The sequence below is a fragment of the Anoplopoma fimbria genome, chromosome 22 (assembly GCF_027596085.1).
Source record: "Anoplopoma fimbria isolate UVic2021 breed Golden Eagle Sablefish chromosome 22, Afim_UVic_2022, whole genome shotgun sequence".
NCBI lineage: Eukaryota > Metazoa > Chordata > Actinopteri > Perciformes > Anoplopomatidae > Anoplopoma > Anoplopoma fimbria.
Genome location: NC_072470.1, coordinates 6,392,793 through 6,407,128, shown reverse-complemented (window position 1 = coordinate 6,407,128; position 14,336 = coordinate 6,392,793). Strand labels below are relative to the sequence as shown.

General features: G+C 42.6%; 2 protein-coding genes across 3 annotated transcripts; both read right to left on the bottom strand.

Annotated features, from left to right (window-relative positions):
• Positions 1-59: 59 nt before the first annotated feature.
• Positions 60-6,884, bottom strand: cdadc1 (cytidine and dCMP deaminase domain containing 1). 2 transcript variants are annotated; one of them, XM_054623597.1, is made up of 12 exons: positions 6,811-6,884; positions 5,576-5,739; positions 4,477-4,577; positions 4,180-4,357; positions 3,390-3,687; positions 3,104-3,310; positions 2,897-3,021; positions 2,142-2,191; positions 1,708-1,877; positions 1,413-1,602; positions 1,269-1,317; positions 60-1,178 (listed from the first exon to the last, which is right to left on the bottom strand). In XM_054623597.1, exons 2-12 carry the CDS (start codon positions 5,673-5,675, stop codon positions 1,078-1,080), a joined length of 1,569 nt encoding a protein of 522 aa, XP_054479572.1. In that variant the 5' UTR covers positions 5,676-5,739; positions 6,811-6,884; the 3' UTR covers positions 60-1,077. The 2 variants fall into 2 exon arrangements, with proteins under 2 accessions (XP_054479572.1, XP_054479571.1); XM_054623596.1 differs by lacking the exon at positions 6,811-6,884 and adding an exon at positions 5,989-6,074.
• A 1,348-nt stretch (positions 6,885-8,232) lies between these two features.
• On the bottom strand, positions 8,233-13,158 carry rcbtb1 (regulator of chromosome condensation (RCC1) and BTB (POZ) domain containing protein 1). Its single transcript, XM_054623598.1, has 13 exons — positions 13,077-13,158; positions 12,196-12,493; positions 11,963-12,113; positions 11,651-11,817; positions 10,822-10,980; positions 10,627-10,734; positions 10,395-10,537; positions 10,043-10,106; positions 9,431-9,557; positions 9,187-9,313; positions 8,866-9,017; positions 8,646-8,776; positions 8,233-8,383 (listed from the first exon to the last, which is right to left on the bottom strand). The coding sequence occupies exons 2-13, from the start codon at positions 12,319-12,321 to the stop codon at positions 8,243-8,245; spliced, it is 1,596 nt and encodes a 531-aa protein (XP_054479573.1). The 5' UTR covers positions 12,322-12,493; positions 13,077-13,158; the 3' UTR covers positions 8,233-8,242.
• Between the last annotated feature and the right edge of the window lie 1,178 nt (positions 13,159-14,336).

The window sequence follows — 14,336 nt, the reverse complement described above, 5'->3', positions numbered from 1 at the left end:
AGTGTGTGTATGTGTGTGTGCTCATTTGTTGTTTACAAGCAGGTGCTGTGCAACGTCTCTTAGATTTCCTTAACAGCTTTATTTTCATGTGCATTCATCGCCTTAAAATATACTTTTAACTGTCTTAAAACACTAATGCACATAATGTTTTTTGGATGACTCGGACCTCAGTTACAGAAACATTTGAACATTGTGTCATTGAACCGTATAAACAGAAAATGGCATAACGACATAATGAAGTAGAACAGGTTTTTTTTTTGTGCAAGGAATTAAAGCTGGGCTTCAACATAGTTCCTTAATTAAATGAAAATAAGGTATAGTATAAAGTATAAAGTTTATACTTTATGTATCATATCAATATATCTGTAATATAATCATAAGTAAAACAGTCTCATAGCAACGGAAATGGAAATTGCACGGAGACGCTGCAGTGTTACGTACCAGCAGTCTCTTATCAAGTCACCATCCTGGAGAACAGGAGCTACATACATACATACATACATACAGTTTGGATGTCTTTATATCCACCATTAAAATGAACTATTCACACACGTATTTAAAAAATTAAATGACAAACAATCCACGTATCCGTTTATATAACTATTTAAAATATATAATTTTTTTGTGGTCTCCCTATTTCCCGCTCTTGCTCCTTTCATCCATTCGTCCTTTCGTCCCTTTTTAATTGTTTCCCTTTGACTTCAGTGTCAGTTATGGGTTTCCGTTAACACTTCCTATTCAAAGCAGCCTCTGGTAGTTCACATAAAGATTTATAGTGTCAATTTTTTTTTTTTACCAATCTCTGACAGAAAACTGCCAGAGTTGGCTGTTGTTGGTCCGCATGGTTTAAAAAAATGAGCATGCAGCAATAGATTGTACAGTCAACAGAGGGAAACAAAATAATGACTGACAGGTGATCAGGTTCATAAAACCAATCTGTTACTTCACGAAAAAGAGCAAATAAATAAAAATGATGTGCATTTGACGTTTCGGAATTCCTCCCAGTTCTAGCTGCGTTGAGAGCTTAAAAACGTGATTTTGCAGCGTTTGGTACATCTGTCCGTCCGCGGCTGGCGTTCAGCGGACAGAAGACGAGTCCTGGGATCTGTTGGTGCAGAGCCTCTTGTTGCTTTGGCTCTCCTGCTCAGCCTGCCTGCTGTGCTTCCCGACAAACCCATCTGGAACAAACCAAAAAAAAACACCGCGGTAAGAAATGCGAGACAGTAAAGGCTCATTTGAACACGTCAAGGTAACGAGGTGGAACTTACTGGCATGGTGAGGAGAGGGCTCCGAGAAAACGGAAGGGCTCCTCTGCCACTGTAGGGACAAAAGTAAAAGGTCACCTTCTGTCTGACTTTCCTCAAATGCACCAGCAGAGACACATCAAGCATCTCCTCCCTCCGTGTACTCACTATGAACTTTTGGATGCTCCTCAGGCTGCCGAACCTCAGGTAGGAGATGTCCCCCTTGTCCTTGTCCCTGTCCTGGTCGGTGGTGTAGATGTGTGTGATGCCGGCTCCTCTGATCAGAGGGACGCACTCATCGCACGGACATTTAGTCACAAACAGCATGGTGGGCTCGTCCGGTTTGATGTGTCGAGTCCTAAAAAGCACAAAAAGGAGGAACACCATCACTGATTAGAAGAAGAAGAGGAGGAAGGGTGGAGCGTGACGGATCCTCTGCTGTGGGAGCCGCCGCTGTTCTGACCTGAAGGTGAGGGCGTTCTGCTCGGCGTGGACGATGTATCTGTACTTGCGTCTCTGTCGGTCTCCCTGTTTGGTGTCCATCTGGGGGTATTCTGCATAATGTGAGCCTGCCGGGTAGGCGTTGTACCCGCAACCCACCAGGTACAGAGACCGCATTCCATCACTGGCAGCCTGGGACAACAGAGCAGTTCAAAATGAAATATTTAGAGGAATAATAATGTTATTAGCCAATGCCATGGCTCTGATACTGTGTGCACCTTATAATACAAATGCTTTGTTCCTTCTATAACAGATGATTTGTTCGCCATTTTGGAAAAATATGCAGAGTCAGACGAGAAGATCAAAGGTGAGAAACCTTTAAAGCTCGCTAATTACAACTGGAACAAACACCTCCATCCATGTGAGGCTAAATCAAAGGGAGAAAGGTGAGCTCACCGACGGTGCTTTGGCCCAGATGACGGCACCCACGCCCACTTTGGGGTCCTCTGGAATGAAAATGACAGTTTTGCATGTAAGAGACTGGAACGCTGTTAAAAATGACTGCGACTCTTAAAGTATGTAATTTAGGAAAAATGTCCTCCAGGAATGCATCTGTTGCCTCGAGAGTCACTGCCGAGAGTTATCTTTGTTTCTGTCCCTTTTTCTGCAGGGTGTGTGTGTGTGTGTGTGTGTGTGTGTGTGTGTGTGTGTGTGTGTGTGTGTGTGTGTGTGTGTGTGTGTGTGTGTGGCTGGCTGCTGATCAGACACACCGGCTCTCAATCAACTCATCAGCCTCAGACTACATCAATTTGGCTTCAACTCCACCTCAGTGCCAGGTAATTCCGTTTCCTTTCAGTAGAGCTGACACATCTAGCTAAGTGTATTGATGCCTTCGTGTATTTTTGGGGATTCTGATTCGTGCTTTTCTGTGTTTGCAGGTTTTGGTGAGTCTCTATTTATATTCCGGTGTCCTGTCCCTGCTCCGGGGTCCAAACCTAACCAGGTCGTCACGCACTTTCTCTTCCTCGTTTTTTTCTTTCACTTTGTACGTAGTGTTGGATATTGAATTGCAAGATTCCCATTTTGTAGCTGGATGGTTGCAGCCTATTGCGTTTCAACCTCTTATTGTTCAGTCTGACCTGAAACAGGATATGTGCCGAATCCCTCCTCAAGTTAATTATTTTGTGAAAAACAGAAAAAACAAACCAGACCTGTTCTATAAGCCAGCAGCCTCGCTTGGATGATGCAATGGCGAGCCACTTCTTGGGACAGCCCCTCGTGATGGGGAGGCAGCGAGGACTTTGCCGGCGATGGCTCCGGGGTTGAATGCTGCTCCCTGGGTCAAAGGAGGAAGAAAATCAACAACACATAATGGCAAACGGAGTGCAAACGCATGAGGAACCGTGAGCGTTTCTGACCTGTGGAAGCCGTGGTGTTGCTGAGGCACGCCGGCAGCCACCGCGGCCAGAACCTCCACCAGCTCCCTCATGTTGTGTCTCAGGTTGGAGAAGGAAGGCTCCACACAGAAGTTCTCCAGACCCATGTGGGTCAAAATCTCCCGGTGCTGCTCAGACATCTTGACCAGGAGCTGTCTGGAGAAATCCTTCAGGTGTCTGGTCCGCTCTCTGGAAAGCAGGAAGAACGTCTTAAAATGCAACGCGGATTCATTTTCACCAATGCTTACTGATGCAAAGGGAAAGGTACCTGTTGTAGAGATCATCTGTGTTCAGCCCCGGATCGTCATCGGATATTTTCTCCATGAAATCACACTCCCTGGACGTCTCGTCAACAAACTGAGCCAGGCCGGGCGCCAGCGGCTGCAGCAGCACGCAGATGTGGGGACGGCTGTTGGACTTCAGCTTCTCTGTCGCCACGGCGTCAAGGGCCGCCTCCTCCGTGATGCGGGCAGGTGGACCGTTGGCGCTCGAGTGGTTTGTGGAGGTGGGCCTCAGAATGCTGACCTCGGGGTCTCCGGGCCAGAAGGAGATCTGACTGACTCCAGCTGGAGAAGGGGAAAACTTGAGCATTGAGTATTGTAGTGGAGGCGGAGCCGAGCGATCCAAAGTCCAGCTCATTAAGCATGTATAATAGGTCAGTATGATTGTAACATACTGCAGTTTACAACAGAGTGACACAGCACCTGAACATCACACTCCACTGCACCTTTGACACCTTAGACTTTAGACCTTAGAACTTGGCACACAACTTAGTCATTTAGGAGTAGATGTTGCAACCCAAATCATACTTTGAGATATGTGAGTTAAGTACATTTAGAGATGAAACGTGGATCAACATGTGGAAGTCCTTAACCACAGAGCTCAAAATGGACCATGAATGGGATTTGTAATGGATAACGAAATGCTTCTCAAATTGTTTTGTTTCCCTTCATTCATACGATTCAATATCATGCTGCCTTTTTAAAATCGCTAAACAAGCTGGAGATGTGAGCGTGTGGCCTTTCTAGATTTCTCTAACGCCCCTTCCGTCTCCTCACCGTTGATGATCATCTTGAGGCAGGTGGCGCAGGGTCTCCGTGAGAAGTACAACTGACAGTCAGCCAAACAGGCGCCATGTTGGATGATGGCCGCCTGTCCTGCGTGGAGCTCAGGTCCTGAACAGTGGAGCCCCACCACCTTGCTGTCCCGCACCACCACCAGACCGGTCCCGCGGATCTGGAACACAGCAGAAGTCACTGCTTTATAAAAGAGAATGCTCGAGTGCTGCTGCCTCCTATAACTCACTTTGTGTTTTTCATTCAATATGGCATATCTCTGTGTGTTTGAACACCAACCTCACTGTGGTCATCTTCTTCAGATTGCTCTTGAGGGAACAGCTCCATCCACAAACTCAACAAGGTAAACAGGTTTACCTTTGATAGCCTGGGGCCATGACCTGGAGAAGGGACAAAAAAAAATACAGGTTTCTTTGTCAAAGTGCTTGAGTTACACCGGCTGCTGTCAGAAAGGGGAATGTCACTGTGTGTGAAGGAAAGCAGGGATCCAAGTGGTTGCCTCAGGCTGCGTCCACGTCTTACAACTGCAAGGCCAATGCCTTTTATCTTATTATCCTGAGATATGGCCATAACTATCATCTGAGTCACACATAAACCACCCAAAATGACTACGCCCATGTAATTTTGATGATGATGCGCATGTCAATAGTGGTTGACCCAAGATGTTAGAGCAGATGGAGGAACTAAATATTATTACTTAGTGTAAGTCTATTGGAGCTGAATGCTTGAACATGCATGGTCTCATGGTCTGTCTGTATATATAATATTTCAGTTACTGTGGATTCTCTACTGTTCTTTACTGTTTTTTTATTGCTCAGTTGCTTATTTATAATACTTATTTTGATCTTGTTTTTTTTAATTTATTTACTATGTCTCTTGTTTACACTATCATCTTTGCTGCTGTAATCTTGTAAATTTCCCCACTGCGGGACTAATAAAGGATTATCTTATTTTATCTGATCTTATCTTATGCAGTGATTTTAAAGACACATGGAGGGATCTGATCTTGATATTTGTGCTCCAGTATAATCATAATACAATCTAAAATGTATTTCACACTTTATAAAAATTGGATCCACTCAGATGGACAACAATGAGACATATGGAGCTAACAAAGGTTAACAATTTAGGCTATTGCTATGTAAGTCATTTGCTTTTCTGAGAAAATCATGATGATCAATGCTTCTAACATTCTCAGAAAAGATGTGGCTGCTCTATTGGACATGAAAAAGCCTTTTGCAGAGTGGAAAATCAGGTGTAACAGCAGCATTAAGACAGAGTTAGTAGAGATTAAGTGCTAATAAATCAGCTGTTTTTATTATGACATGACCTGTGCTGCTACAAATCACAACATGAACTATTTCACCATCTGGCTCACCTTGTATTCTGCTGTCAGTCTGGGTGCTGCTGTCTCTGGTGTCTTGATCTGGCATGGACTGGCCCGGATCGGCTCGGTTCCTTATCTCCTTTCCTTCCATTCAAGCAGGCAGGTAGAGATATATTTATATCCCTTGGCCTCTGAATCCACTATGAGGAGATCACCTGGAGAGGAGAGATCAAACTGTATTAATATTGATTTGGTCTGGTGAGCACTGTTTCCGGCCAATGCTTTCAAAATAACGACATTGGAGGTGGAGCTTCATAACACTACTAAAACAAAAACACCTCTTTTTTTTTTTCTTTTTTCTTTTTTTTTATAAGCAATTTACTGACTGCGACACAAAAACATCACAACAAAATACTAACTAAAATGTTTGGGTTATTCTACATCTTCTGCACAGAAGGACTAACCTCACATCTGTCCCAATCGCTGCCAAAGATCATCTATTACATCTTGTCCTGATTAGTTGTCATTTGCTTGACTAACTTCCGGGTTAGTTCCGCAATGAGCTCTGACGTAACAAAGAGGGCGGGGCTACGAGAATGACGTTGCTATGCTCTGTTTGTTCCACTAGGTGGCAGCAGACTGCCATGATATCACATATCATTACACAACTCCTGCTTTTATTACCCTATGAAGAAATAGCTACATGAGTATGAAACACTAAATTAAATGCAGAATATGAATAATTCAAGTGATAAGAATTAAGATGATTTTAATAAAAATATCTGAAATCTAATGCTAAGGAATGTGTTCATAATATGAATGAACTAATAAGAGACTAGTGCAAAGAAAACCATTACAGGGAAACCGTTTTTGATTTATTTATTTATTCACAGAAACCTGTAATTAATTAATAACTAATTATACATTTAGAAATCATGTCAGTTATGTAACAGCAGGAAAACAGTCATACAAATCCCAATATTTCAGTGCTGACCACTTCAAAGTTAACCATGGTGTCGAGATGAACCAGGTTACCCACAGTTTTATCAACTTTTCAGCCCCCCCGTGTAAATAAAATATAAACAAGGTACAGCAAAAAATAAACTTTAATCTTAATACAGTTAGCAGAACAATCTGAAGTTTTCCAGTTTTCTTTTCATCTAAAACATGACTGTAAACTTGCTCCTCCTTCCACTAAAGCACAGCAACCTAACACCAATGCATATGTAATTGTTCTCTAACCTGAATGATACTTTGCTTTGATAATAAACACAGATATTACTTACCAGCAAGCTCAGACCAAATCAAAACGGTTCTCTCAAGAATCTGAATGAATGAAGAAATAGAAAACCTAAGAAAATGAAACTGAAACTGATCTGACCAGTCTGATCTGGCCAATAAGACTCTTGCATTTACTTTTTTTTCATACATTCCCCAGTATTGCAACAGAAGGTATCAACCAGGAACTGTGGGCAGTTTTTGGTCATCATAAACCCAAGCTTACAGAATATAAACAAAACATATCACATTTTACCACAGAGCACGTCAAAGTGGTCATATTGCTTTAGCCTGCAGTGTATTGTGCTTTAAAGTGTGATTAAATTATCAAGGAATCATTAAGGAATCATTTTGGTCTTACTGAGTGGCCCATTTGTTTTCTTTGCATTTGCCCCGATAACAAAAGCAAACACAAATTGATGAAAACAGTCACCTTGGATCAGTTTGTTGACTGAGTAATAAGGAATATTAGGTTATTCTTGGAATATAAAGCGTCTGCAACAATGCGTCTGCCTTAAATACATTTTAATCAATATGTACTGTTGCTTTTTAACACAACATCTTTTAACTCAGTTTTCTTATCTTTACTTCCACAGCTATCTGAACTCTCACAGTTTTACTGAATATGAAAAAGAAGCGCCTGTAGTGCCATAGAGCAAAACATTTCAGTCAGGTAGAATGAGCATACAAAATAAAGAGACTTAAGTAGAAAAAGATAATTATTATACATCCCACAATGGTTTTGAACTTCAAAAATGTACAGAATACCATCTGAGCAACCTAGTGGCCCAAAACAACCCATAGTTGTGTATGTTGATGCCTCAAAATGAGCTTCAAGAGTGACTTTAAATCTGATTTCAACACATCCAAGAGCTACTTCTGCTTAAAAACACAGACTGCAAATTGAAAATGATAGAAAGGAAAGAAGATGTAACTCAAAGATGTGTTTCAGTAGAGTGGTCCTAGTGTCCTGGCCAGTTTAAGTCATTGATCAAAGCTCTTATAACTAAAGATCTCTTTCAGGTTCCAAACAAAGACACAGACTCTGTTCCCTGAACCATTCCTCCCAGGTTTTTGGTCTGCCGAATGAACTTTTCAAGGAGACATGTCAGAAATAGTAAGCACTGGCCGAGAAAACAAACAAAAATTCAAGTATAGCATGTAAAGGAGAAAAAAAATGCAGCGTGACAGAAAAAAGACGGCATGATGTTGTTGAGTGACTCCACAGTGCTGACTTCAGATCTGTCGATAATGCAGCTTAGAATTCCATTCCATATCGTGAATGCTGCTCATCTGCCTCTGCAAATATATAAAAATCAACATTTCAAGAAAGCTTTCTGTTTCGGAATGTGATCCGACCTGATATTTCAGGAGGAGGGTCCAACCCCGCGCTACACCCGGAGCGCAAATTCATCCGCTCGGTAACGGTTAGAGTAGCGCTCAGTTCTTGAAGGCCCCGCAGCGGCCTGCTTTGCTGACAAACTCTTTGAGCATCGCTCCGTCCACCTGCCAGAAGGCTCCAGTCTGAGTCACCTGAGTGAGATGGTTTACGCAAAACCGAAAGCAGAACACTTCCAGGTCCTAGAAAAAAGACAAATGATACGAGATAGGGTCATGTCTTTGTAAAACAGTGTTGGCTTTATGGGGAATTTATTGACTGCAGTAATGGATTCTTTCTTCAAAACTATTTGAAGGAAAGTTTAGATATCGTTTATCTTGCACCTCAGTTGCTTTTATTGTGAAATATATGAAAATATCTCGAAAAGTAGAGTGAACCTTTATAGTTAACATTAACCCAGGTGTTACAGTTTTGTGGTGTACAGCACGTCTGTGTATACCGTACCTCGGCGTCGTATCGTATGGCGGCAGACAGCAAGGTGAAGGCGTTCTCGACCGTGATCCCTCTCTTGATGATCTGCTGACACAGTCGTTTCAGGCGGTTCTCACAGTAAGAGGTGGCCAGGTCCAACAGGCCTGTAGCCAATCACAGACACAGATGAAGCTATAAATAGAAAAGCCACACAAATGAGAAGACATAGCATTTGACGAATGTGCGTGCTAACCGATGGCGTCCTCAGGCGGGAGGTCCACGGTGTCCGTGTAGAGGAACTGCAGGAAGGATCTGTAGACGGGGTAAGAGAACTGTCCGATCTCTATCACATCCTGCTGATCCTCCGTCCACTGGGAGCGGAACATGGACCGGAAATGCTCACACCTGCTCAAAACAACAGACAATATCTGTAGTGAATATGTGGTTGAACCTAATAAAAAATGTTTTTGGGGATGCCAGACTTTTGTGCATAGAAGAAGAAGTTCTATCAATCATTTAGCATGATTACTTTTAAAGTTAAATCTATGTCTTAAGTGACACATGGGACACAAACCTGATCTTCAGCACAGCTTTGTGGACGTGAATGCATTTGCCTTCGACGCTGAACTTGAGGTCGGACGTTTCCGGACTGTCAAACTCTTTCTTCATGGCCTCTGCGACAGTCATGAAGTCGTCATGCTCTGGAATGAAGCAGAGAGCAATGATCAAGCTTCGGGTGACGTTTTATAAAAGATAGATTTTTACGATACAAGTAAAAGAAAGGATTCAGATCAACACTCTCTCTTTGTCTCTCTCACCCATAGACATGAGCCTCCACATGACGGAGGGTGTGGCGAAGCAGGCGAAGACGTCGTCGGTGGTGGTGAAGTGTGTGAGGTGTGGCATGACGATGGACTGACCCCGACACTGACCCCACATATACACCTGAGGGATAAACATTATCGTGGTTTACTGAGACGCTTGCTGCTTTTGTTACGCCGGTAAGTAAAAATGGCTTATTTGGCATTATTCATGAAGCTGATTCGATTTTTTTTACATCAACATTTTTTTTATAAAGATCCTTTAAATTTGGTTGTCAAAGAGTCGAGATCAAGATGTGTACTGAGCGGGACATTGTACAGCTGAAAAATAAACTCAGTCATTGCTTTCTCTGATGGATTAGATATGACCCAAAACTAGAATAATATCAAAGGGAACAAAGAACACACAGGCCCATTTCAAATAATTGGGACAAAATTAGGAAACACTCAATCTTGAAAAAAGAATTGCTCTTATCAGTAACGGATAACAACCCAGGTCGAAATCAGAAAACCAATTTAAACAAATAAACCCATTATACAAACTCTGAAGCCAGGAAATATACAAATCCAAACACATAAGGAGCCATTGAAGATTAATCGCATATTTACCTGACCGCTTTGGGTCTTGGCTGCTGAAATGTGAGTTGAATGGCAAGCTGCGACCTCGACAATCCTGTTGAACGAGAGATGTGTGAACAAATTGGCGTGTTTTCATAGAATCACATGTTATAGTCAAAACAAGAAAAGGGCAGGATTTTGTTCATGGTCGTTATTGTTTATGAAGGGGAACAACTTTATGACCAGTTCCTTTTTGCACACTGACAACTACTTGAGACAAGGGAGCGGAAGGTACAGGGGGGAGGAAACGAGGACGGGAAACAGGAAGTAGAAGTCTTAACAGGATGGGAGGAATCTGCTCGTCTTTTCTCCAAAACACACAAAGCCCCTCTTTGTCCCTTACCTCTCTTTGTCCCCCATGATCTGCACGGGGCTGAGGTGGTTGCTCTTGTTTCCGGTCCCCAGTTGACCGTAGGTGTTGGCCCCCCAGGCGTACAGCAGCCCTTCATCAGTCACAGCCAGGCAGTGGCTGTAGCCTGATACAACCTGGAAAAACAGGGGGCCAGCTGAGTCATTCATAGAGACAGGTTTGTGATGACATCCTCAGTCAGTACTTCATTGGTTTGACGTCTTACCTGTTGCATACACAGCCCTTGGAGAGCAGTGAGGCGGCACGGCGTCAGCTGGTTTCCATTGTTTCCAATACCCAGCTGTCCATTTCCGTTATAGCCCCAGCCATAAACCTAAATAAACATAAACAACTTTAAAGTATGAAGTTCTGTTTAGTTCTCGTATGGGATCGTTAGGATTTCACCGGATGCCATCGTCACCTCTCCGTTGTCGATCAGAGCCATGGAGGAGGTCTGTCCACACGTGATGCCAACCGCAGCCTTGCCCTGCAGGCAGCCGGTGACCTTCCTCGGGTGGGGCTGGTTGGCTGTGGAGCCCGAGCCGATCTGGCCACAGTTGTTGTAACCCCATGCAAAGACCTGGAGGGGTAGGGAGGCGGGTCAGGAGCAGGGAGGCCACGCACATTTTTTATGGTTAAGTTGTAGCGTGAGGAAAGTCACATTTTTACAATTATAATGTAATGTTTTCACATGGCTTCCAGATTCAGTTCTGCTGTAATTTCAACAACATTCCTAAGGTGTAAAGAAAGAGCTCTGTGTGAGTAACACTGAGACAATTTCACATATTATTTTTGTGTTATATTCACACACCGCTGTTAAATGTGCTACTGTACAGCTAGCATTTAGCATGGTATCAGCCTTTCCTCCTACCACACGCACACACACCCACAAACACACACCCACAAACACACACCCACAAACACACAGACACACTCACAAACACACTCACAAACACACAGACACACTCACACCGCTTAATTAGGAGTTAGGTTAATGCCTTAGGGTTAAAAATAAGCTGCTTAGTCCGACACTGGCAGAGCAGGAGGTGGCTACGTCAAGGTTTTCATGTGACTCATCTTAAACCAGACATGGAATACAGACATACATGCTTTTGTCGTGTTTAATTGACTTAATTATTTGATTTATTTGACCTATAATTTTTTGAAATTGAAGCTGGAAATGAATAATTGAAATAAAAATGCATTTTTGAAATAAAATATCAGTGAATGATGATGAAAGTGACAGCTACCTCTCCATCCTGAGTGAGGGCCATGGAGTGATGCGAGCCGCACGCCACCTCTTTCACTTTCTTGTTCTGTGGGTTGGCGGTGACCAGCAGCGGGGACACTCCCTGGTTGGTAGTCCCATTCCCCAGCTGGCTGTAGCCGTTGTGCCCCCAGGCAAACAGCTGCCCATCTGCAATGAACAAAGACAACGAAAACCGGAAGAGTCAGCGGCTTGAAAATCCAGATTCTCAGCTCAAAGGTGCACTTACACGCAGCATCGTATTAACCATTTAGCTATATTGATTGGTGGAAATATGACTGGAACATATTCATACCCTCTGTAGCCAACAGGACATGAGGCCCACTTCCATAGCTCATGTTGGCGACCTTCTTCCCCCGCAGGAAGTCCAGTTTCTTTGGCACAATGGTGCTCAGACTGTCTCCTGTACCAAGGCAGCTACTGCTGTTCAACCCAACCACAAAAACCTGGAAAATAACAACACAAAAAGCTTTTAAGTTTAGATAAATGAGGACTATCGACACACACTGGTCACTCACGCTCCCTCACCTCGTTGGCATGTGTGATGTAGATGGCCTCATTGGCAGAGTTTCCAAAGACACAGGCCTGTCGGACCGTGGCTAGCTCCTCGGAGCTCAGAAGAGAAAACAGGGGCCACTTACTGACGTCCACCATGGCTCCCGCTAAACTCAGCCTCCCTTGTTGATGGGGAGGAGCAGTCAGGGCTGATGTGGGAGAGGAGGGAGGACAGGGAGGGGGGAGAACGCGAGGGGGAGGAGGAGGAGGAGGAGGAGGAGGTGATGCTTGAGGAGGTGGGGAGCAAGGATCAGAACCATCCCTGCTGACACTACGGGAAGGAGAAGATGAGAAGCAGTCGTGATTATATTCAGAAAAGCCACAATAAAACAATAAAAAACATTTATATTAACAGACATAACCATAACAGATTGGACATATATGAACATACACAGACAATGCACCTATGAATCACATGCAAATAAGTCAGTAGTTATAGAGAATCCCTGGTTAAAGCCACAACTAGTTAGCTCAGGGAAATGAGGCATGATATGCAATGAAAGCAGCACAAGCAGTGTATTAATCATAATGGTACACTTGGCTGCCACATGAAAAAGGCCAAACTAAAACACAGAATCTGCACATTTCCTTTCAATCCTGCTTATATTTGAATGTTGGGTAAAGTTTTTCTTGCTCAGCAGCTAAGACTCAAATGCACAATTCATAAAGTATGCAGTAAACAAGACAAAGCTAGTGGTTTTGGTTAAAGCGCTGTCCTGAGCTCTTCCTACCTAAAGCATCGCTCCATGACAACTGAGAAACTGAGAGAAAGACAAATAGACACATATTTAATGACAACAATCAACAATAACACACACTGTGTCTGCAGCATGCAATGGTATATATAAAGTTACCAAATAGAAACCGTCTCCCCGGTGGTGTCAACAGAGAAGCTGCTTCTCCAGAGCTGTTGTGGTTGTGTTGACTGGAGCGACTTCTTCGTCTTCTTTATTTCCGGCAGAGTAGACGACGCGAGCGAGTGTTGCTGCCCCCCTCTGGCCATTTGGTTGAACTACTGTTACAAAAAGTTTTTTCGTTTTTCATTATTAATGTCCAGTTTTTTTTTTGTTTTTTTTTAATTCAATTCAATTCAATTCAGTTTATTTTGTATAGCCCAGAATCACAAATTACAAATTTGCCTCAGAGGGCTTTACAATCTGTACACATGAACCCTCACATTCACAGGAAAAACTCCCCTAAAAAACCCCTTTAACAGGGAGAAAAAAGGAAGAAACCTCTGGGAGAACGACAGAGGAGGGATCCTTCTCCCAGGATGGACAGAATGCAATAGATGTCATGTGTACAGAATGAACAGCATAACAGAGATACAACACATTCAATGTATATGACATAAATGATTCATATAATAAGACTACTTATAATAACAGCAGCAATTATTACAGTAGAATTATAGTTATGAAAATAGGGATAGTAATGTGATTAATAATAATAATCGAAGTAGCAGTGGGTGAAACAACCAAACTCAAACAAAACTATGTATAATTTATTATTATTGAACCAAAATGATGTTGATATACATCAGAATTAGCAACAACAACAAAAAAAGCACACCAGATGTGTTATTTTTGCTGTGGTTGCAATTATTTCATTTTTAAAAAGTTGCCTTCAAGTAAAGACAAATCTTTACAGCACATGCTTGCATTTGGGAATTAAAATAAACAGTCTAACCCAGTATTTTATTTTTATTTTTATTTTTATTGTATAATATGTTGTATTTATTATCTGTTTCTATGTAGTTGAGCTGCTGCAACACCCGAATTTCCCCCATGGGGATCAATAAAGGAATATAATAATGTTTTAAACTATAGTACCATGTACTTGTAGTTTTCCTTGACAGCCAGCAGGTGGAGTACTACCACATAAATCTAGGCTCATTGGCCTGGATGTGCTGAATTAAGTGGCATGCCTGATACAGTGGGTCAGTACTATTGTCATTAATTAAATAAGAATGTTATGACGGTTTGCAAACATTGGACTTTAATGAAAATACATAAAAAATAACAGCAGGCTAAGTGCAAACCTACTTCTGTATAACTTGGTGTCCACATTGCTCCTACAGTCAATGAACTGTCTGTCTTTTGGAACAATTGGTG

What these genes read in the sequence shown, in the direction of transcription:
- cdadc1 (XM_054623597.1), bottom strand. Translation starts at nt 5,675, where the DNA reads ATGGAAGGAAAGGAGATAAGGAACCGAGCCGATCCGGGCCAGTCCATG. An exon ending in GACTGACAGCAGAATACAAG is followed by an intron (nt 4,578 to 5,575) that starts GTGAGCCAGATG and finishes TCCCTTCTCCAG; the next exon opens with GTCATGGCCCCAGGCTATCA. An exon ending in ACAGATGATCTCTACAACAG is followed by an intron (nt 3,311 to 3,389) that starts GTACCTTTCCCT and finishes CCTGCTTTCCAG; the next exon opens with AGAGCGGACCAGACACCTGA.
- rcbtb1 (XM_054623598.1), bottom strand. Translation starts at nt 12,321, where the DNA reads ATGGTGGACGTCAGTAAGTGGCCCCTGTTTTCTCTTCTGAGCTCCGAG. An exon ending in ACATCACACATGCCAACGAG is followed by an intron (nt 12,114 to 12,195) that starts GTGAGGGAGCGT and finishes GTTATTTTCCAG; the next exon opens with GTTTTTGTGGTTGGGTTGAA. An exon ending in ATCATGGGGGACAAAGAGAG is followed by an intron (nt 10,107 to 10,394) that starts GTAAGGGACAAA and finishes CTCGTTCAACAG; the next exon opens with GATTGTCGAGGTCGCAGCTT.